This window comes from Phoxinus phoxinus, assembly GCF_949152265.1.
Source record: "Phoxinus phoxinus genome assembly, chromosome: 2".
Classification (NCBI taxonomy): domain Eukaryota; kingdom Metazoa; phylum Chordata; class Actinopteri; order Cypriniformes; family Leuciscidae; genus Phoxinus; species Phoxinus phoxinus.
In genome coordinates, this window is record NC_136877.1 from 40,796,741 (window position 1) to 40,818,561 (window position 21,821).

Below are 21,821 nucleotides of genomic sequence, written 5' to 3' on the forward strand. Positions count from 1 at the left end.
TGCTGTTGTTGCATTGTGATAAAAGGCACCAGTGTTCAATAATGAATTACAGTACCTTTTAAAATATATATATATTTTAAAGAAATTAATAATTGAATTCAGCAAGGATGCATTCAATTTATCAAAAGTGACCATAAAGACATTTATAATATAACAAAAGATTACGGTTTTGAATAAAGGCTGTTATTTTGAACTTGTATGATGTTTTCCCCAAAAATATGAAAAATAAATGTTTCTTGAACATTTCATTAATTAATCAATCATTCATTAGAATGATTTCTGAAGGATCATGTGACAAGGCCAGAGTAATGATGCTGAAAATCAGTTTTGCCATCACAGGAATAAATTGCATTTTAATATAAAACATTTATTTTAAATTATGATAATATTTATTTTATTCTTTTTATTAAATATTACTGTTTTTACTATGAAACTTCTTACAAAACAATAAAAAAATGTACCAATTTTTTTGTCAAGTACCGGTAATATAGTTCATCAGCCAAAATATCATATTATACACAGTACGACTTGGTGTATTAATGTAGAATGTGCATTCACAGGTGTTTATCAGTATTTTATCAGTTTCAAATCATCCAATTGACCGTTCGCAAAGACCCCATCTCTCCCCCCCCAACAAAGTCTCACCTTTCAAATTTGGTCATTTTTTTAAAGAAATTTAAACAATAAATACCGTTTTGTGGCTCTTTAATGTGTCTGTCAGATCGCTGTAGACTGTAGAGCATCAGTTAAAGCTGCTCTTGAACCGATCATATCTTCCTTCTTGTTAATTTATATAGCATTAAATAAACATGAATGAACATAAGAAAGAATGTTGTTTTAACCGCGGAAAGGCGTCAGTACACTCCGTTTTTCAAGTTCAAATCCTCCCATGTTAATCTACGAACTCTCCTGACTGCTTTGTCCGACAAAATGGCGGATTGGCGTAGTATGATTGGTCAGATCACCTGTCAATCAAGCTCCCTGCGAAGGGTCAATTGAACTATCCATCGTAAATGCTACAGTACAAATCAAGTGAAGTGCATAGTTTACTTTCTTGTTACTTAGTACGTGAGCTGCTGATTTGCTGCCACACCAGTGTGACATGCTGTACTTACATGCAGTTTTCATGACCTCACAATTATTGATAGACCACTTATTTTTTTATTTGTTCAATAGCTCTATAGAAACTATATATCCTAACTAACTATATATGAACAAGTTTATAACTTATTTAGCTGAGTCATGTTGAGTGATATTTATTATCACTGTGCATTTTGCACTCAGCCTTTCTCTCTCTTGACATTCAATTCAGCCAACAAACAACTTGCTGGAGATTCATTAGTGGATCTGGATTAGTATCCAAACATTCAAGAATTATTAATGGAACCAAATGTCATAAATCATTTGGTTCTTTTTATTTATTTAATAGAGCCACTTTTTAATAAGAACTGATTCTTGATTCCCAACCCAACCCAACCCATTCATTTATAGCTTGGGACTGTAACAGAGAGAAAAGCATAAATATTGCAATATGTGATTTTCATTACATTTCCCTCTGGACCTCTTTAATGAAAGCAAGAAAGCGTAGTGCGCTAGTGATTCTGAAGTTAAGCTATTTTTAGGGGAACCACAAATTCGGGCATTGCCGCAAGACAAATAAATCTGCGGGCATTTTCAAATTAGAAGTCCGCATCCCTTTATTTACAACAGATGATACGTTTTACTGGAAGGATACAGAGATCTAGATAGATCTGGATGTGGTTGGTGCTGCTCTTAATCGATATAGAAAGCACAAGAGCACTTTCTTCCTTGCTTTTAGTCATTTTTAGACTAGCACACACTCTAATTCATTGTTGATTTTTATATTTAGTATTCAAGGTAAAACATGATTGCACTAACCAAATATTATAATCATAAGTGAATTTTAAAATCGGCAGCATTTCTATTGCTATTACATATTTAGGGACAGTAATGTGTGTAAAAAAACAGGTGAAAAAAAATCTCTTAGATATGCATATATTTTGGATGGTGTGGCTGTATTTCTTCTTCAGGCTGCATTTAGGAAAGCATGTTTCAGAGTACTACATTCCCATTTGTTTCTCCTTAAATGCAATGACTACATGAGCCTCACGTAATGGAAAAGCCAGAGCGTGACTAAATACAGACCGCGCATTTCGCAGACATGTTTATGTGCATGAAGGTGAGCATAAACTGTTTAGTCTTTGATGTGAGACGATGTAACCCGTGCTTTTTCTGCAGGTTGAATGGGCGCAGCAGCAGGTGGTGAAGTCACGAGTGAAACGTCAAGCCAGGAGTGACCCGAGCAACATCCACTTCAACGATCCCAAATGGTCCAACATGTGGTACATTGTTAGTAGATATTTCACACATTCAGTCCTGTATTTCATAAGCTATCTTTACCTTTTGACCTTTTTTTTTCCTAATGAAGTGATTTAGCAAATGAATCGCTGCCTCATTTGCAGTGACTCCTAGAGAGAAAAGGGCCACTGATTTGTGCTTCATTAAACGGGCTCGTTTGTGAAGCTCCTGTTGTTTTATTTGTTTTATAGCAGGACTGTTTCCGCTGCCCTTGCCTCATAAAAACCGAACTGTGTGAAAGTAGTATATGTGCGCTAGTTTGTTTCTCTTACTAGCTTGATGCTATGAATTACAAATTACTTCATATTGAGGAAATGAACACAATCGCACTAACACTGGCATTAGTCAGGGCAAATTTCAGTCATAAGCATCATTTTACATTTTCGTTCCCTTGACAAAAAGCTGATAGGATTTTTCCATTGGCTTTTGGATTATTGCATAAAATAAGCTCCATGACCGAAATAAATTAATGATTCTTTCATGTTTAGTTCATCATGATAATCTTCACAAATGAATGCAACCTTTATGAATTTTGAATTTTATATGGATTTTATTCGTTGGCATCTCATTTCTTTTCCTTCCGAAAAGTGTCTTCGAAGGACTTCAGACCTTGTTAGTTTTACTGAAGTGTCTATGCAAATCCTTTTGTTCTTCGTATATCAGTTTCAAACACTACAAGATTAATAGTTAATCCAGTAGGGCTGATGTTTTCAAGCATTATTAAAGCATATTTGGTGTTTGTTTGCCTTCACGATTAATATTGCAGCACAAAGGTATCTGAGACTGTTTTCAATCCGTCCTCTGATGTTGACTTCACCCTGGGACGTCTTTGTTGATTGTGTCCTCAAAGACTGTGTTGAAAAGAATCATAAATGAGACCTTGAAGGACACGAAAACCTCTGCCGCTGAATAAACATGAATCGTCCCGTTTAATTTACAGGTTTATGCTGCCACTTGCTGTGACATATTTCCTCACAGACGGATTGAGTCATAAGGTCACTGAAGTAATAAAGGCTTGTGTTTCTGGAGAGCAGAGAATGTTGCTAATGTTCCAATGTTTCCTATTTTCAAAGTCAAATGCATGTGCCTGAAACTGATAGCAAGTGAAGGTGTTGATGACTTCTTATTGTCTTCCAGCACTGTAGTGATAAAAACAGCCGCTGTCGTTCAGAAATGAATATCCTTGCGGCCTGGCAGAGAGGCTACACGGGTCGAAATGTGGTCGTCACCATCTTGGATGACGGTATTGAGAGGAACCATCCGGATCTGGCTCAGAATTATGTGAGATTATCTTGAAACTTTCTCTAATCTCTGTAAATGCATTCTTAAGTGTTATTTTAGGAACATTAATGTTGTAAATGCATTCTATCGGGTGTTATTTTATAAAAATGTTTTTAATAGTTTGTTAAAAATATTGTTTAATAGTTAGTTTTAACACTGCTCTGCACAGCATGAATAATAAAATGATTGCTTGTGTTATATATTTTAGCACTACAGTGGAAAAACAAAATGGGTTTGTTTCACTCTCAATGCCTCAGATGGTTTATTTAATGTGCTTTGTCCGTCATTTAGGATCAGCTTGCTAGCTACGATGTGAATGGCAATGACTATGACCCGACCCCACGATACGACTCCAGTAACGAGAACAAGTGAGGCCTGATGTCTTTAAAATTACTCCTCACCACACGACTTGTCTTAAAGGGTTTGTGCTTCAGCAAGAACCAATGAGGTTAATTCTTGTGTGTTACGCAGCACGTTTGAGCTTCCGCAAGAGGTCAAGCAGGTTCGGTTGAGCTGATTATGTTCGCTAATCAATGTTTATATGTGAATAAAAGCCTAAATTCAATCTGTTCATCATATAAAGCGATCGTGTCTCTTCAGAAAATTTGGACTAAACCGCTCAGTTCATATGTATTGCTTTTACGATCTCTTAATGAACTTTTTGATTCGTCAAAGTGTCAGTTGAGTAGCCACCAATAGAGGGACTGAAAGCTCCCAGATTTCATCAAAAAGATCTTTGTTTGTGTTCCGAAGATGAAGGAAAGTATTATGGGCTTGCCTTGGAACGACATGAGGCCGAGTAAATGATGAGAGAATTTGGGTGAACTATCCCTTTAAACGCAACTCATTTGCTGCTAACACTTGCGTAACTCGCTTTGAGTGATCAGGGGGTGGATAAAATGTTTGCTTGAAAACGTTTTTGAAGATTGTTTTGAAGGTCAAAGGTCATTGAAGCCTTTTTGCAGTTTGAGTAAGTGGTTTGTTTGAAGAGAGATTTGAAGTTTTAAAGGTATTTTGAATTTGCTAGGAGGTTGCTAATATGTTTTGAATAGTTGCTAGTGTTTACTGGGTGATTGCTAGCATGTTTTTTGGGTGGTGGCTAGATAGTTGTTAGGGTGTTATGGGTGGTTGCCAGGCAGTTTCCAGGACAGCGGTTCGGTTGGCAACCTTATGGCACACGAAGGGATAATCACAAAAGTGCACTCCTCTGGTCTCGCCAATGGATTGTCGGATATGTGCGCTGGCACAGGTTAAAATCTCACACTGATAGGATTTATAGCACCTAACTTAATAAAACAGAATGTGTGACTATGATCACCCCAAATGGTTGCTGGAGTGTTTGGGGGAGATCTGGCTAGATTTTGGACCAGATCTAATACAGCAATATTTTGAAAGATCTTGCTTTCTCAAAAGCTGTGATATTTTGAGCAATGCAAATAAAGCCGTTATGCTGGACTTGTGTGATTTTGCGTGTCTGTCAACACAAATTTTTTTTGTGGGGAAGCACTGAAACCAATCCAATCCTGTAGGATTGAGTGTGGTTTGGATTTAATTGAAAACGCCTTTGTCTTTGATAAGCACCTGATTTAATGCTTGTTCTCTGCTGCTCATGCCACATGTTTACGAATGAACTGCCAAGAGCTCAGGCAAAACTTCAAAGACCTGTTTTGTTAATACTCATCAGGATATTTGAAATGGAAAACAATACAATGTTCAATTCATTTTTGAAGTGTGGAACGTGCCTCCCGGAGCAGAAACTTAATTGAGTGAGGACAAAGAATAAAACTATTAAAATAGACTTTGGTAAAGAGGTGCGCTGAGCGAACGACAGCGAGTGAACAGTGCACAAGATAAAAATGCAATTAATGCATTGCTAATGCAGCCTGTTGCGATACGCTGTGACAGTGGTGGAAAGAGGATTAACTTGGATATCAGTTTCAGAATGTGATGCCGTCGGAGTCCAAAACGACGTTTTTGCTTTTAGTTAACAAAATGAAATCAAAAGTTCACCCTTTTTACTTTCTTTATATGCATGTTCCTGATCAGCATATTGCAATGATTTCTGAAGGATCATGTGACAATGAAAACATGAGTATTGATGCTGAAAATTCATCTTTGCCATCACAGGAATAAATGAAATGATAAAATATATTCAAAAAGAAAGCACAATCACTTAGCCTGGCTAACGCCAGACCCAATTCTCGTTGAGACTTGGGTCTGGGAACCACATGTTCATTTTCTCGTATTTGAGGCGTAGTTTACAAATGCCCGGCGCCGTTTATCGGGTGCTAAGAATGTCTATCAAATGCACATGTATAGATCATAGCCAATCGTTTCCATTATACCAGATGATGTATGTAGAGCGACAGAAATTAGACAAGGAAGAAGACGATGGGTAAGATATTTTTGTGTAAACAATGACGTTCAGCGATTATTGCCGTTTGTGCAAGATAAACATGAGGGTCGCTCTTCGCGTCTGCTGCCATGCTGAATCCATAGATATAAACAAACTGCTTAGTTGTGTCGCATAGATGTCGTCATCGTCTTGCTGCTCCCTCCCCGTTCTGTGATTGGTTCCCTAGATGAGGCGAAAATCTGGTCCATGGTATCCAGACTGCCTTTCAGCGTAAATAAAATCGCGCTGCGCAAAGGCAGTATGGGGAAACCCAGGCTAACAATCACTACCATTTTTGAACATGGAACGTCACAACCCTATAGACCTTATGTAGCCCCGCCCCTTTTCAGCGCTGCGCTCATTGTCTTTTGTCTTCTGGTCTGTATTTTCACAGTGATCTTGCGTATTTATGAATGAACGACTCGTTTTAAAATCTTCCCGGTCTACTGACATTTGTTAAGACATCTGCTTTAAACATTACAATCCTCATGATAACTTTCGTTAACTTTACATTAAGTAAATCCACTTCAAAAGCGAATTACTCCTGGAGAGCGATGCCGTAGAGATATACAGAGCGAACGCAAAATTTTATATTGTATAAATGCATTTGTATTTATACAGTACAATTATTTTTGTAGAAATGTGTTATATATGTAAACTGAAAATTCACAGTTGCTTGTCATGGAAGAGCAATAGGAAGTTATGTAAACGTCTGGTGTTGGTGGAGTTAGGGGAAGACATTTCTACAAAATAAATGGACTATTTGAATAAAAATATTCATTTTCTTTTTATACAGTATTGACTTTCCCCAGTAAATTTTACCTAATAAAAAGCTCAGGATGATGCACAAGAGCATTCAGCTAGACAAAACTTACATTCTCGTGTAGTATAGAAAGCAGTCAGTGTCAACAACAAGGTAGAAAAAACATTTGTATGTAACAAATATTTCCATAGTGAAAAAACATTTGACCAGTGTGGCTCACATGATGACATTTTTCTTTTTGGTGGCATTGACCAATTTACTGACACAATAACTAGGTTTTGAAGCATGAATTATATGTTTTGGGTGAGTTACTACGTTTTGCATACATGCAATAGAGTTCTGATGTTCCAGCAAACAGTTGTGACAACTGAACTTAGTTTAGAGAATACTGTTTTCGAAAAATGTGCCAAAGTGATTAAGAAAAACTGTCAAAATCTTACCGACCCCAAACATTTGAATGATACAATGTAAAAAAAAAAATCCATCGTTTTACAGAATAAAACTGGCAGGTGAAATTACAAAATGTAAGGTTAAATCTATTACATTTTTTAACCGTTTTTTTACTGTCACATTTGTACAGGTTTGTTACAGTTAAAATTACAATATTTTTTTTACAGTGTAGCTTAGGCTGTAGACAATGAGGCAAATCACTAGGGCTTAAATCAGAGCCAGTGTCTTAGTGTGTAATTCTCAATTACATAAATCTTTTTTATAAAAAAATGTTTTCCCTCTTTACAGTTTTAATTAGCAGTGTGGAGAGGACAGAATACAGTGAGGAGATAATGGGGAAGCAAGACTGACATCGTTACAGTTCTGATCAAACTCAGACACAAACACACAATATTTAATATCAATATAACATATTTACATTTTTTATTGATTTTTTTATTGCATTTCTTTTTCTTTCCAGGCATGGGACGCGATGTGCAGGTGAAGTTGCTGCTGTAGCCAACAACTCGCATTGCATTGTAGGTATAGCCTACAACGCCCGCATAGGAGGTATGCATGTCTCAAAAACAGTCTGTTTACTTCCCAGCTCTCCTTATTTTCTAATAAATGCCAGATGCTATTTTAGTTACAGGCCCGCCGCAGCCGACACTCAACACAGACATGGATTGGCAAAACTGACCAGTTGCCGCAAGTGGCTAAACCCTGATCAAGCAACAGGTTTTAGACGCAGTCAGAGCAGATAAGACAGGATTATTCCGCATGTGTGCACAGGATTAAAATCGGCAAGACGCCCGCGCTCCTGTTCGCCTCTGTTCAGAGAGTTCATTAATTTAGTGGACAGCGAACCGCTCGACATTCATGCGCTCGTAAGCAATTAATCCTATGAAAAGGGCGATCAGTTTTAATCAAAAAGTGGATTTCATGATATGCCATCAGCCATCTGGGGCAGTTTTGTTTTTGGCTGCAGCTGCGCTGAAAGACGCAAATATTTCCTTATTGTTCTCACAGGTGGCAATGCCGACAAACGCATCCTTTGCTCGGACTTGGCGGGGTTCGGGCCTGTATTGTTCCAGTTGCGCTGTGTGCCAAATGCATAAAGTTTAGTGATGGAACTGTGAGTACAGGATAGGGCTGGATATACAATCTCTTTTGGAGCCAAGCGAGGGTGTGAAGCTCCTATTGTATTCATTCATTTTCATTAGTTTTACCCGTTGGCATTGGAGTCTATGCCAGCAATTCGAAAGAATATTGTGAATTTTTACTTTTACGCCAGGGTTTCTGAAACTTTGTAAAACCAAAGATCCATTTTATAATCCAAACTGTTTGTGGACCCACTTCAGTAATAATTAAAGTGCCCCTATTATGCGTTTTCATATTACCTTTCATGTAGTGTGTAATATAGCTGTTTGTGAATGTAAGAGATCTGCAAAATTTCACAGTTCAAAGTGCACAATATATGGAGTTTTTAAACTGATTCTTAACTGCCTTAACCTAGTCATTCCAATCTTACTTAATGTAGGTTTTTAATACATTTGCATAATGCCAGGCTAAGGTCTTCATTGGCTGCCCGTAAACAACGTCTACTTTGACCCGCCTTCAAACACTGTAGTTGAAGCTGAGACCTGGAAGAGTTTGGTTTGTGTTGTCAAACGTTGAGAAGAAGCTGTTTTCTGTGCTGTGAAAGCAAATATTTAGTTCTAAAACAGATAAGATATTCTGGATGTTTGTTTAGCTGGTGATAAAATCCTATTAATTTTTAACAAATATCTCATTTTTGATCTGTATTGTTGTTCTCTAAGCATTAATTTGGACTGTTGAAGGACGATTTGTCCTCAACTCATTAGATGCCAGTTAAAGTAAATAATTCAGCAGTCAATACTTTTTTCTCTCTTAATTTACTGTCTTTCAACAATTTTATGTTTCGTTGAAATGCAACTGCTCTACTTAAAAAATGTGCACCTGTTATTTCACTACCGATGTCATTTCTCATCTCCCAACTTCTAAGCACTGGTGCTGTTCCTCAGGAACTAAAAACTGCTGCCTCGACCACTCTGACATGGACAACTACAGACCAATCTCTAATCTACTATTTCTTTCGAAACTGCTTGAGGAAGTGGTCGCTGCTCAACTTCAAACTCATTTGTCATCCAACAACCTCTATGAATGTTTTCAATCCGGCTTTCGCACCCTCCACAGCACTTAGACAGAACTTCTTAGGGTTGTCAATGATCTCCTTATAGCCACTGACTCCGGCTTCACCAGTATTCTAATTCTTCTAGACATTTCCTCTGCATTCGACACAATCTCTCACAGTCTTCTGATCTCACGACTGTCTGCTCTTGGTATTTCTGGAACTGCCCTATCCTGGTTCACCTCCTAACTGTCTGATCGCCAGCATTACATCTCCATCTGCCAGGCTAAGTCCACTACTGCCTCTGTCCCACACGGTGTTCCCCAGGGTTCTGTTCTTGGGCCTCTTCTCTTCATCATCTACATGCTCCCATTAGGTAACATCATCCGTCATTATGGCTTTAAATTCTACTGCTACACAGATGACACCCAATTATACATCCATTCTCAACGCAACGCTCCTTTCCCCACGCATTCCATATCAGCTTGTATTGATGATTTAAATTCTTGGATGACCAGTAATTTTCTCAAACTCAACACTGATAAAACAAATCTACTTCTTATTGTTTCACCTCAAGCTGCATCCCGTGTCTGTATTGACAATGTTAATATTGCTGGAGTTCTAGTTCAACCTTCCACCACTGTCAAAGACCTTGGTATAATCTTTGATTCCTCTCTTTCCTTCCTTCCACACATCTCCTCGCTCACTAAGTCTGCCTTCTTTCACCTAGTCCATTTCTAAATATCAGCGATGCTGAGACCCTAGTTCACGCTTTCATCACTTCGCGGCTTGACTACTGCAATTCTCTTTTCTATGGCTTACCCAATTCATCATTAAATAAAATTCAATATATCCAGAACTCTGCCGCTAGGGTCCTCACATACACAAAGAAATCTTCCCACATTACTCCGATTTTACGCAGTCTACATTGGCTACCCGTTCGCTTTCGTACTCAATACAAGATACTCCTTATTACATTCAAAGCACTCCATGGTCTTGCATCCAACTATATTTCTGATCTCAGCCATACTTACTCCCCTTTCCGCACACATAGATCTTCCGATACCGGTCTGTTGATGATCCCACGGCACAAACTATCATCGTTTGGTGGAAGGGCATTTTGTATTGCTGCCCCAACTCTCTGGAATTCTATTCCCCAACAGTTCCGCGACCTTTCATCACTACATGATTTCAAAACCCACATTAAAACATATCTTTTTGTCACTTGTTTCCCTGACCCCTGACTTTATGTTCTGATTTCTATATGTACCTCTTTCTATGATGTTACCCTTCTCAGTTTATTTGTATCATTTCTATGTCATGTTTCTATGTCTTGTTTTTGTTTTTCATTGTAAATCGACCTTGAGTTTTCTAAAAGACTATATGAAATAAACAAATTATTATCATTTATTATTAAATGCAGAAAAAAAAATGTTATCCAATCAATTTAAAAAAATTATAAGTTTCTAAAATATTAAACGATTTCCAAAATAATAGTAAGCTGCAAGCCTATTGTATATTTTGTACTTGAATGGAATAGTATTTGGTGACTGGAATGCCAATTTTGTCTAATTTGTCCTCTGCCATGTAAAAATGTTGAAGCCCCATGTCCTCAATAAACAACATGATTTGAGGAATTGTTCTTGTTTGTAGCACAGACGTTGCAGGACAGGTTCTGCATGATAATACACCACTAATAACCACAAAGTGGACAGATGATTGACTTGTTTGGAACAAGTCAATCTCTGTCCACTTTGTGGTTATTAGTGGTGTATTAATTGTTCCTCATCCAAATGTTGGCTGCACATATCGTAATATATCTCAATTGTTAAGTCCTATATGCAAAATATTCCTCTTAAAAATAGTGAAGTAATGTTTGAAAAGAGTTGGCCATTTTTCGAAGCCAGATAAAGACAGATTAGCGCAATGAAAGATGTGCTGTAGGTCTTTTGGCTCAGCCGTTGACTTTTTTTCCTTGCTTAATCACTGAAACGCTGCCAAAGCTAATACGTGTCCGATTCAAGCCAATGACTTCATCGCCTTCTAATGACATTTCTAATCTATTCGGCCTCGCCTTGGCTGCTATGTACAACCTCATGTCCTTTAACCATAATTAGAAATGTAGAAATTATTCGTTTTTCTGCTCTGCGGTTCATGAAAAGTGTTTTTCTCTGTGCTGTTTTAGAAGTCGAGGAATCAATTTGAGGTGTAATGCAGCTTGTCAGAAGTGAGAGGAATGATACAGAAGTGTTAAACCCCTTTTTTTCTCTGTAGAGGTGTTTCAAGGAAGGAACAGCATGTTGCGCTTATGGTGTTAGAAATAATAACGCACATGCACACAAATTCTCACACTATACAATCAGGCTCTTTTCTAGTCTCTCTAGTCACACACACACACACACACACACACACACACACACACACACACACACACACACACACACACACACACACACACACACACACACACACACACACACACACACACACACACACACTTGTTATTATATTATGGCAGGAACCTCTCTTATTGACTTCTTGAATTAAGCTAATTAAGCTGATTCATTCTGCCTCCTCATTTCAGTTGTCCATCAAAGATCTTGGCTGGTAGCTGAAAGGTTGAAGGTTTGAACCCCAACTTTTACCATTGTGAACTTGATCAAAACACTTAAAAAGAGGTTACTCCAAGTTGATTGAGCCTGTAATAAGTTTACTGCATGATGCTTTGTATACAATTTTCAGCTAAATTACTTGCTTAGATAATATAATTTGTGTAAAGTTATGCAAACATACCAAAGATTTCTTTCAAAATAAAGAGCAAGAAAAGGAAATTAAGCTGTAGTTCAGTATCAGAATGAGGAGAAAGACTGCAGATTATTGAGGCGTTTGGAAACATCTCATTGCAGCTGAGTACAATAGATTTTGATTGCAATTTTTGCACATTTGTGTGCATCATTGACCATATGGCATATGGCATATGATTATGTGCCTCTGTGAGTTTGTGTGTGAGTTTTCCATTTGCATGTTCGTCATATTGTAGGAAATTCAACAGCACATTTTTAAAATAACACATTGTATTTTCTTTCCAAAATCTAGTGACTTCAATATTAAGTAAATGTTTTTAGTATCTTGTCTTAATTGTTACTCAAATTTGTATAATAAAAAAACCCCTATCTTCTAGATGCTGAGTTGTTAACTAAAACTATTAAACATGGTTTTCAGTAATCAAAATAAAGCTGAAATAAAATAAAATATAAATATTACATAAAAAAACTTATATACTTCAGTTAGTTGCCAAGGCAACTTTTCTGATTTTCATTTAAGTTGCAGTACTAAGTTAAACTCTTTCTTTTATCATGCAGACTGTGCTTTCATTACTTTCAGCTAGGTCACTCTTTTTGGTTTGATTTAGTTTTTTGTTTCCAGTTGATTTTGTCTGTTGTTCTGTATTGTTTTTCCTCTTTGTAATATTGTTCTGAAACTCATAGGTAAAGTAAAAAAAAGAAAGAAGCGTTGCACTATTTTTGAAGTCATTGATGCCAAACACAATTGGGTCTCACATTTAGACCACAAAATGGCATGGTTTACAGTGCACAATTCAACTGGGCTGATTGTAAGACACTTTCCTTATGCATTTCAGAGCTTGGCAGGATAAATTAACATCCATTTTTGTTGCACTTAAAGTTTCACAGAGAAAAGGAAATTATACAGGTTTGGAATGACATTAGGGTGATTATACAATGACTGAATTTGTTCATTTTTTGGACAAACTTTTTCTCTAAGGTGTTCGAATGCTTGATGGAGACGTGACTGATGTGGTGGAGGCCAAGTCTCTGGGAATAAGGCCAGACTACATCGACATTTACAGTGCCAGCTGGGGCCCCGACGATGACGGGAAGACCGTGGATGGACCGGGGCCTCTGGCCAAACAAGCCTTTGAACTGGGAATTAAAAAGGTTGTTGTCTCAAACTCGCACACACAAACAAGAGGGATTTCTCAATGAGTAACTGTCATTGTCAGGGTTGTTAAATTAAGACTAAATCAAAACCACAACATTTAAAGGGAAGTAATATTTATAAAGTTTGTAGAAATAAATAGTTGTTAATCTTGTCAATGTTGTTGATAACTTGGCAGTGTAGTTTTTGAAAAAGCATAAATAAATAAAAAGTCTATTGTATGTCCTTGTTCATATGTTTTCATGTCTTTGCAGGGCCGTAAGGGGCTCGGCTCCATCTTTGTTTGGGCGTCTGGTAACGGAGGCCGGCAGGGCGATCACTGCTCTTGCGACGGCTACACCAACAGCATCTACACCATCTCCGTCAGTAGCAGTACGGAAAACGGCAACAAGCCCTGGTATCTGGAGGTCTGCTCCTCCACCCTCGCCACCACATACAGCAGCGGAGAGTTCTACGACCGCAAAATAGTTAAGTAACTCGTCCATGTTCCTACGAATGTGAGTGTCACTCTCACAGACACCTATTAGTTAGACCACAAAAAGTTCATTTGTGAAGTCCACTAAAAATGTCAATCAAATGTTATCCATTGGTTATTAAACATTTAGTATTTTAGTTCTTCAGCAAGGTTGTCCTTTCTCTTGACTCTTGTACCATTCAAAAGTTTTCAGTGTTTTTATGCTAATCAAGGCTGCATTTATTTAGTCGAAAATACAGTAAAAACACTGATACTGTAAATATTATGACAATTTAAAAGAACTGTTTTCTATTTTAATAGATTTTCAAATTAATTTTTTATTCCTGTGATGCAAAGCTTAATTTTAAGCATTATTATCAGTCTTCAGTGTCACATGATCCTTCAGAAATCATTGTATTATGCTGATTTTCTGCTCAAGAAACATTTCTTATAATTATCAATGTTGAAAACAGTTTTTTTGTAGGCAACGTGATATATTTATTTCAGGATTCTTTGACAAATATAAAGTTCAAATGAACAGCATTTATTTGCAATATAACTTAAACTACAGAGTAGATGTTGTTCTGTTTAAAAAGAGCAAATGATATCTTGTGTTCCATTATATGTCCCCTTTAAGCATGTATCTTGTAGCGTGTACTCCATTTGTCTTCTCCATCTGTCATCTACTCAACCTTTTGTCCTCGTCTTACTTTCGGGCCTCGTGAGTATGTTCTCTGTTTTATTAGGTCATTTGCTCTCTTGATGCCACATATTGTGTCCTACAATTCATCTCAATTATTTCTGCGACACATTCTCCTTTCATTCCTCCTCATCACCTTCTAACCCTAAGTATTAAACATCTGACCAGTTGTGCAATGAACATTAATAATATGGACGTGCTGTTCCATTTCTAAGCAATCAGGTGTTTTTTTTTGTCTTGTGGATGATAAAATGGGTGAGAAATCCCAACATTGAAGGACAGATCTATCATCTTTTGACTGGACCAGTATAGTAATGCAGGTTTATATGGTGTTTAATGGTGATCTGCCAAAACTCAGACATCTTCTATAGATCAGCTGTCCTAGATTCTGTTGCTTATTCTGCTAATACAGCTGAGCTCTTGTTGTTTGGCTCTTTCCACAAATATCTATTGATTAAATGAGATGCTTGGAAAAAAGACTGGGACTATATGTTTGGTATGGCTCCCATCCACATGGAAAACTGCAGTGAGATATCAAGAGGATGAAGAAAAGTAGCTTTTTTCTCTCTATTTCTCTTTCTCCTCCAGCAGTGCAGATTATGACATTATCCGTAAGAATGACTACTATGGGTTTTGCTTTTCTTTTGGTATTTGGTTAGTATTTGTGGGCTTAAGAGCTCATTTACACATGCATGACAGATTTTTTTTAATCTTTTCTCGCACACTAATTTTGTTTACACCGTGTCTACACCGGAAAATACTCTTTTTTTTTTTTTTAGTGGTGTTGATTAAGCAAGCATCATTATTATTATTACTCCTACGTGAAGTTTATTTAAGGAAACATTCAGTGCAGAATTCACAATCCGGTTCACAATCCCATAGCTCAGGGGACTATACATCCTCGGACATAGTGGCCGAGCCACGGTTCACGGTTCCGGGTCATGGCCACGGAAGCCAATCCTCCCTTGCTCCCTGAACTGCCGGCGCCTCCCTGGCCTCTTGTACTCCCGGTACCGTTCTGGAGACTACCTAGCCTGCCCTTTTTTTAATGCGAGGTTGCGCCTTCCGGGAGGGGGGTCTAATGCCAGGGTTATGTTCTATTTGGTCTTTGTTTTCATTGAATTCACTTTCTGTTTGCCTGTTTTCCTTTGACCCAGTTTCCCCATGTGTTTCATTGGTTCATCTAATACACCTGTCCCTCGTTAATGAACTCGTCAGCTACTTTGTTTGCCCTCTGTATTTCAGTTTCAGTTTGTTCCTTGTCCTGTATTGTTTTTTGTGAGTGTGTGATGTCTATGATGAAGTTGTTTTGCTATTCCAAGCTTGTTTAAATCTACAGTCAATTAAACACTATTTTTAGTACCTCCATTGTCGTGGGCTTGTTACCACCCAATCGAGACAACAATGAGGAGGATTTTTTAAGCTAAACCTGCAGGATGTTTTAAAGGGACTAAGATCGCTTATATGTCAAAAGATCAAGGCAAATTTGATTTCTCTTGTCATGACCACTTTAAATTCTTTTTTTATTATTATTTAAAGACACAGTCTTGCTTTGACTATTTACTTTGCATCAAAAATCTTTTTTTATTTCGGTCATTAAACGTTTTTAACCTGCTATGCTACAATTGGTATAGTCCAAATGATGGTTCCTCTGGGAAAATAAAGTCAAAGTTGGCATTAAATCAGAATTGATCCTTTTTATTTTATTGGTGCATGTTGCTGGTCTTATTCTGAATTTTTTTTATCAAAATGTACTTTATGTACCGTAATAAAGCCAAATGCATTCACTTCTGCCTCTATTCCAGTTACAACGTTCAGTTTTTACAATCCATTAAACGCATTCAGTTTAGCCTCTTTTCCCGTATGAAATGCTCACTTTTTACAATCCAATCAACGTCCAAAGGACAAAATCAAGTCTCAAAAAAGTCTAGATTTTTTCCCCCTTTATCATCCAACTCTAATCGCCTATAAAAATGATTCAATCACAATGTAGTTTTTCCCTGTTAACAACTCCCTTTTTAATGTATTTTTAAATACTTTTTGAAGGATAGTGAATAATTGAATAATTTTGTATCATCTTTAATTAGCAAAATTGATATTTATTTTTTATTTGCAATCTTAAACACGAACATAAGCCACTCAACACATGCACACATATTGGACGAGAGCATTTGTCTTTTATCTCAGCATCTTCCTCGGGACAATGTCAGTGGCACTGACCCAATGTTTTGTTCTTTTGAGAAACGCCAGTGTAATCAAGCTTATGTTTGATTGAAGACACATTCGAGCGCTCACTCACTTTGCCTGTGGGCTACTAGAGCAGCTACTAGAGCTGACCCGCTGTTTCCCAGAAAACCACAGCGGCGGAATATTTACAGAGCACTTTGCAGAAAACCACTCGTCTCATCACTGTCATGAAAGAGCATTCTTTCAGAGAATAGTAGAATGTTCTTGGCCTGACGCCTGCATCATTTCCCTCTAGTCAAGTCAAGTCACATTTTTTTCTATAGCACTTAATACAATACAGATTACAGATTGTTTCAAAGCAGCCTCACATTAATAAACAGAATCAATAACAGAATCAATGATGACAAACTTCATCAAATATGAGACAAATTGAAATTCTGAGTCATTAATTAGCTTAAGTAAGTTCAGTGTTGATTCAGTTCAGTTCAATAAGTGTCGATGTTGCAAAATTAGTCAATTATGATAATTCAGCTATAAAGCAGAAGACAACAATGTCATCATCGAGCTCAATTCAGTTAAAATTTTGTTCTCATCATCACTCGTCAAAACTTTTACTGAATATTAAGTGTCTTTTAATGGAATAAGTGGCCGCACACAAATCTAGAAGACCTGCCATACCTGTTAATAAGATTTAAAGGAAAAAATGTTTGGGGTCGGTACGATTTTTCAGTATTTATTTAGTCGAAAATACAGTAAAAACACTGATACTGTTAAATATTATGACAATTTATAATATAAAGAGGCGTTTCAGACTCATGAACGTCCACTATACACTGAAGTTGTTAACTGTCTGTGTTCATGTGTTTCTGGTACCAGGTGACCACAGACCTGCGGCAGAGGTGTACCGATGGCCACACAGGCACCTCAGTATCTGCACCGATGGTGGCTGGTGTCGTCGCTCTCGCTCTGGAGGCAAAGTGAGGTTTCCATACAGTTGCAGAAAGCTATTTCAATGTTTTAACTAACTTTCATTTATTGGTTTAAAGGGATGGTTCACCCAAAAATGACAATTCTGTCATCACTTGTTATTGCATTTTCACTGCTGGCTCGTTTGGAGCATTTGTTTCAGAACCTAGAACAGTTTTCCTCTTAGTTTGGTTAGTTTAGGCATACATGAACATGGCAATTGTGCTCGGAACCGCACAAAAACAATCGGTCCGAATAAAATAGGAACTCTGAAAGCAGTCTGATCCAAAGAAATGAACAGTATCATAATGATAATGATATCATAATTCACAATGGGAAATGCTTTACATAAAGTTAGTAGTATAAGTTATCACAGTTTATATTTACAGTCTATATATGTAGACATATATAGAAAATATAATACAAAAATATAAATGTAATGTTTTTGCATTTACTCGAAAGCTATTTTAATGTTCTAAATACATTTTCTAATATATTTTGACATTTCAATTAAATATATTTTCAACTTTAAAAATGTATTACATAGTCATGCTGAATGCTGTTATTGTTACCTAAACCTATAAAAAATGTTAATTGAAATAAAGCTAGAATAAAATTAAGTATAACTTGTAGATACAAACTTCAACTCAAATGAAAATGAGAAATGTTGCATTAGCAACTAACTGAAATAAAATAAAGGTACGTTGAAATATTAAAATGACTAAAACGGAAGTAAATGTAAAGTAAATAGTAAATAGTAATAAATAGAAAATAGAAATAAAGACAAAAGCACTTAAAATTTCTAAAACATAATAAAATTAAAAATGAAAATGAAAAGCTAAGATAAAAGCTAATTAAAAATATTAATAAACACTATAATACTAATATATAAACAATGCTGGCTGTTTACAGCATGTACTTAAAACATATTTTGGGCAGAAATTATGACAGAATTGTCATTTTTATGTGAACTACCTAATAACTTGCACTTTTCATAGTAAAATGAATAAATGAAAATAAGAGTAAAAACATTACTCATCAGTTCTTCTGCCATTCAGTCAGTCTGTATGAATGTCATATTCATGACCTTTTAAACTAAAGGCTTCTGCTTAGTGCTCACATGCTTCAAATTAAGTTTGTAGACAAATATATTACTATTAATATTATTACATCCTAGCAACTGCCTAACAACAGCCTAGAAACCTCCCAGAAATATCTGCCAACTACCTAGCAACCACACAGTGCTTTTATTAAAAGAAAGAACTTTGAAGTTGTATTGCTCTTCTGAAATTCACTCTTCTTTATAGAACTTTTTTTTTTTTATCTGTTAGAGTGAAGTAAAACAAAATGTTCTGAATATTTTGTGATCTTACTGTCTTGAACTTACCAGGGTTGAGAAGTTTTATGAAGTCCAGAAGTCTGTCCCAACCAATCAAAAAAAATGACACCCTAAAAAATTGCAGTATTTTTCTTTTATTATCTGAATGTGATGGCGTGTTATACATTCACAAGGCAGATTTAGTCTGGTGCAGAAAACCAGATACTGACAATCAAAGGGTGATGATCAAAGGGTGATCCAAGGCCTGGATCTAGCCAACATTTTTGTCTTCTAGCAGGAGCAGAGACTCAGCATGTTTTCACATACATATTATTAATCGACTTCATCCTGCTCTCTCAGTGATGAGTATTTATGAAACTTGCATCCTCAGGATGTGAGAAATAGTGAACGTCGTCTTGTTTTTAAATCTTGTCTCAAGACTTATTTTTTTAGGCAAGCTTTTATGTATTTGTATCCAGTCTGTCCAGGCTGTTATGTGGATTATTGTTATTTAATGTTGATTGTTTTACTATGTTTGTAAGGTGTCCTTGAGTGTCATGTAAAGCGCCTATAATTAAAATAATAATAATAATGTACAGACAGCAGAAGTGGATTGAGGCGACATATAGCATTGAGAGCTGCTTGGATAAAGTTACCTACTGGGATGCATTTGTTACTATAAATTGAAAGAGTGTCTCAAAAACCCCATACAAACAGCCTCACAGATGGAAAGCAAAACTAAATTTTCAAATAAAATGAAATGGCTGTTGTTCTACAGAGGACATTTTCAATAAAGCAATAAAACTCAAAATGCTTAAAAGGTTCTCTCTTTTCTTTAAAAATTTATTTTTCAGTCCTCTGATAACTTGGAGAGATGTCCAGCATCTCCTTGTAAAGACGTCGAGACAGGCTCACCTAAAAGCTAGTGACTGGAAAACCAATGCAGCCGGACACAAAGGTAAAAGCCTCAGAAATGTATTTTCTTTATGTTTTTTTTTTTTTTACTATTTCAAATGTAAATGTGTGGTGTGTAGTATAATTTATTTTATTTGCCACAATCGAGTAATAAAGTGGACTCATGATCAATTTGAATTTTCCTGTACTGTATGTCCAAATGCATAGTTATTTTATGGAACTCTTTTTACTTTTTTATTTTTGTGGAATAGAACATGTGAACAAAAACCATGTGTTTAAATGCATGAGAGGAATTTTCAAATCTACACAGCAAAAAAAATTATAATAATAATGTTCTCTCTCTCTCTCTCTCTCTCTCTCTCTCTCTCTCTCTCTCTCTCTCTCTCTCTCTCTCTCTCTCTCTCTCTCTCTCTCTCTCTCTCTCTATCTCTCTCTCTCTCTCTCTCTCTCTCTCTCTCTCTCTCTCTCTCTCTCTATATATATATATATATATATATATATATTGTGCAAGCATGTATCACACAAAATTTTGTTAAATTTGATTAAATTAAGAAAAAACTGTGCCACTAGTAAGAAAATAAACTTAATTCAAGGTATATTCCCTGGTATTACCTGGTTAATAATGTGTATGTGTGTTGTTGTGTTTGTGTGTTTGGCTACTAGTCAGTCATCTGTATGGCTTTGGGTTGGTGGATGCTGAGGCCATGGTGGTGGAAGCCAAGAAGTGGAGAAATGTTCCTCCTCAGCACACCTGCACCAAGACCTCAGACCGCAGAACCCGGTGAGGAGAGATCCCCTTTTTCTTTCACTGGCAGATAGAACTCACTTCTTCACAATAATGTATCTAGTGGCTTTTGTATCATTATTGTAGGTCACCCATTACTAGCATAACTAAAATCTTCAATTACAGTTTGAGCAATTATTTGTCATACTAACGGTATGGCAGTATGTACAGTTTTTACATTTTTTTGTAAATAAATGACTTTAAAGACAATAAATGCTGCTCTTTTGAACTTTCTTTTCATCAAAAATACTGAAAAATATGTTTCACCGTTTCCACACAAAAATTAAGGATCACAACATTGACAATAATAAGTAATGTTTCTGGAGCAGCAAATCAGGATATTAGAATGATTTCTGAAGGATCATGTGAGACTGAAGACTGGAGTAATGATGCTGAAAATTCAGCTTTGCATCACAGGAATTAATTGCATTTTAAAATTTATTAAAACAGAAAACACTTATTTTAATTTGTAATAATATTTCGTAATATTATTGTTTTTACTGTATTTTTTATCAAATAAATACAGCCTTGGTGAGCATAAGAGACTTCCTGACCCCAGACTAAATGCTCATTTTGTGCCAATTGTTGGTTATTCAATTGAATTTAATACAAATGAAAGGTGCTTCATCTCATTTGATTGTTTTCTCTTTCAGTTTAAAATGTATTGGCAACAATCCAAAAGACGATTATTCATAACAAATGAACAAGTCTCGGATTCTTTAATAAAATACTAACGCTATGATACCGTATATACTGTCATACCACCCATTCCAGCTACTCTCTCATATCATTCATTGAAAAAAAAAAAAACAGTCTACTGATCCTAAAAAAAACAGTTTACTGATCCTTTTCCAGACACCCCCATTCTCAAACTTGACCCATCAAATCCTGCTTTTTCATTTATAAGCGATATCTGATTCTAATGGGAATAATGAGAGGCATTTATTATGATCAGGAGGTCAGTGATGGTAACTGGAGCATGTCTAAGCTTTATTAGCTCATAACATGAATCACCGCTCCGCTTCGACCTCAGAGAGGAACGACGTCTCACGCTGGTTTTATGAGCGGTGTATAATCAGCAGACATGTTGAGATAGTCCACTTGAGCGCCATGAATCACTTACGCATTCAGTACAACTCTT

The 21,821-nt window shown here is 36.4% G+C and overlaps 1 protein-coding gene across 4 annotated transcripts in view; it reads left to right on the plus strand.

Moving 5' to 3' along the window:
• pcsk6 (proprotein convertase subtilisin/kexin type 6) overlaps positions 1 to 21,821 on the plus strand; it is a 76,930-nt gene that overhangs the window by 15,167 nt on the left and 39,942 nt on the right. For 3 of the 4 annotated variants that reach the window (XR_013794414.1, XM_079584194.1, XM_079584195.1), the window contains exons 3-11: positions 2,260 to 2,370; positions 3,517 to 3,660; positions 3,952 to 4,028; positions 7,729 to 7,817; positions 13,183 to 13,355; positions 13,611 to 13,823; positions 17,574 to 17,674; positions 19,836 to 19,939; positions 20,560 to 20,677. Coding sequence is in view for 3 of the 4 variants with exons in the window: in XM_079584194.1 (XP_079440320.1) it covers positions 2,260 to 2,370; positions 3,517 to 3,660; positions 3,952 to 4,028; positions 7,729 to 7,817; positions 13,183 to 13,355; positions 13,611 to 13,823; positions 17,574 to 17,674; positions 19,836 to 19,939; positions 20,560 to 20,677 (1,130 nt within the window). In the remaining variant the exon portion in view is untranslated. The remainder of the gene's footprint in view (positions 1 to 2,259; positions 2,371 to 3,516; positions 3,661 to 3,951; positions 4,029 to 7,728; positions 7,818 to 13,182; positions 13,356 to 13,610; positions 13,824 to 17,573; positions 17,675 to 19,835; positions 19,940 to 20,559; positions 20,678 to 21,821) is intronic. The other variant, XM_079584196.1, reaches the window with a different exon arrangement.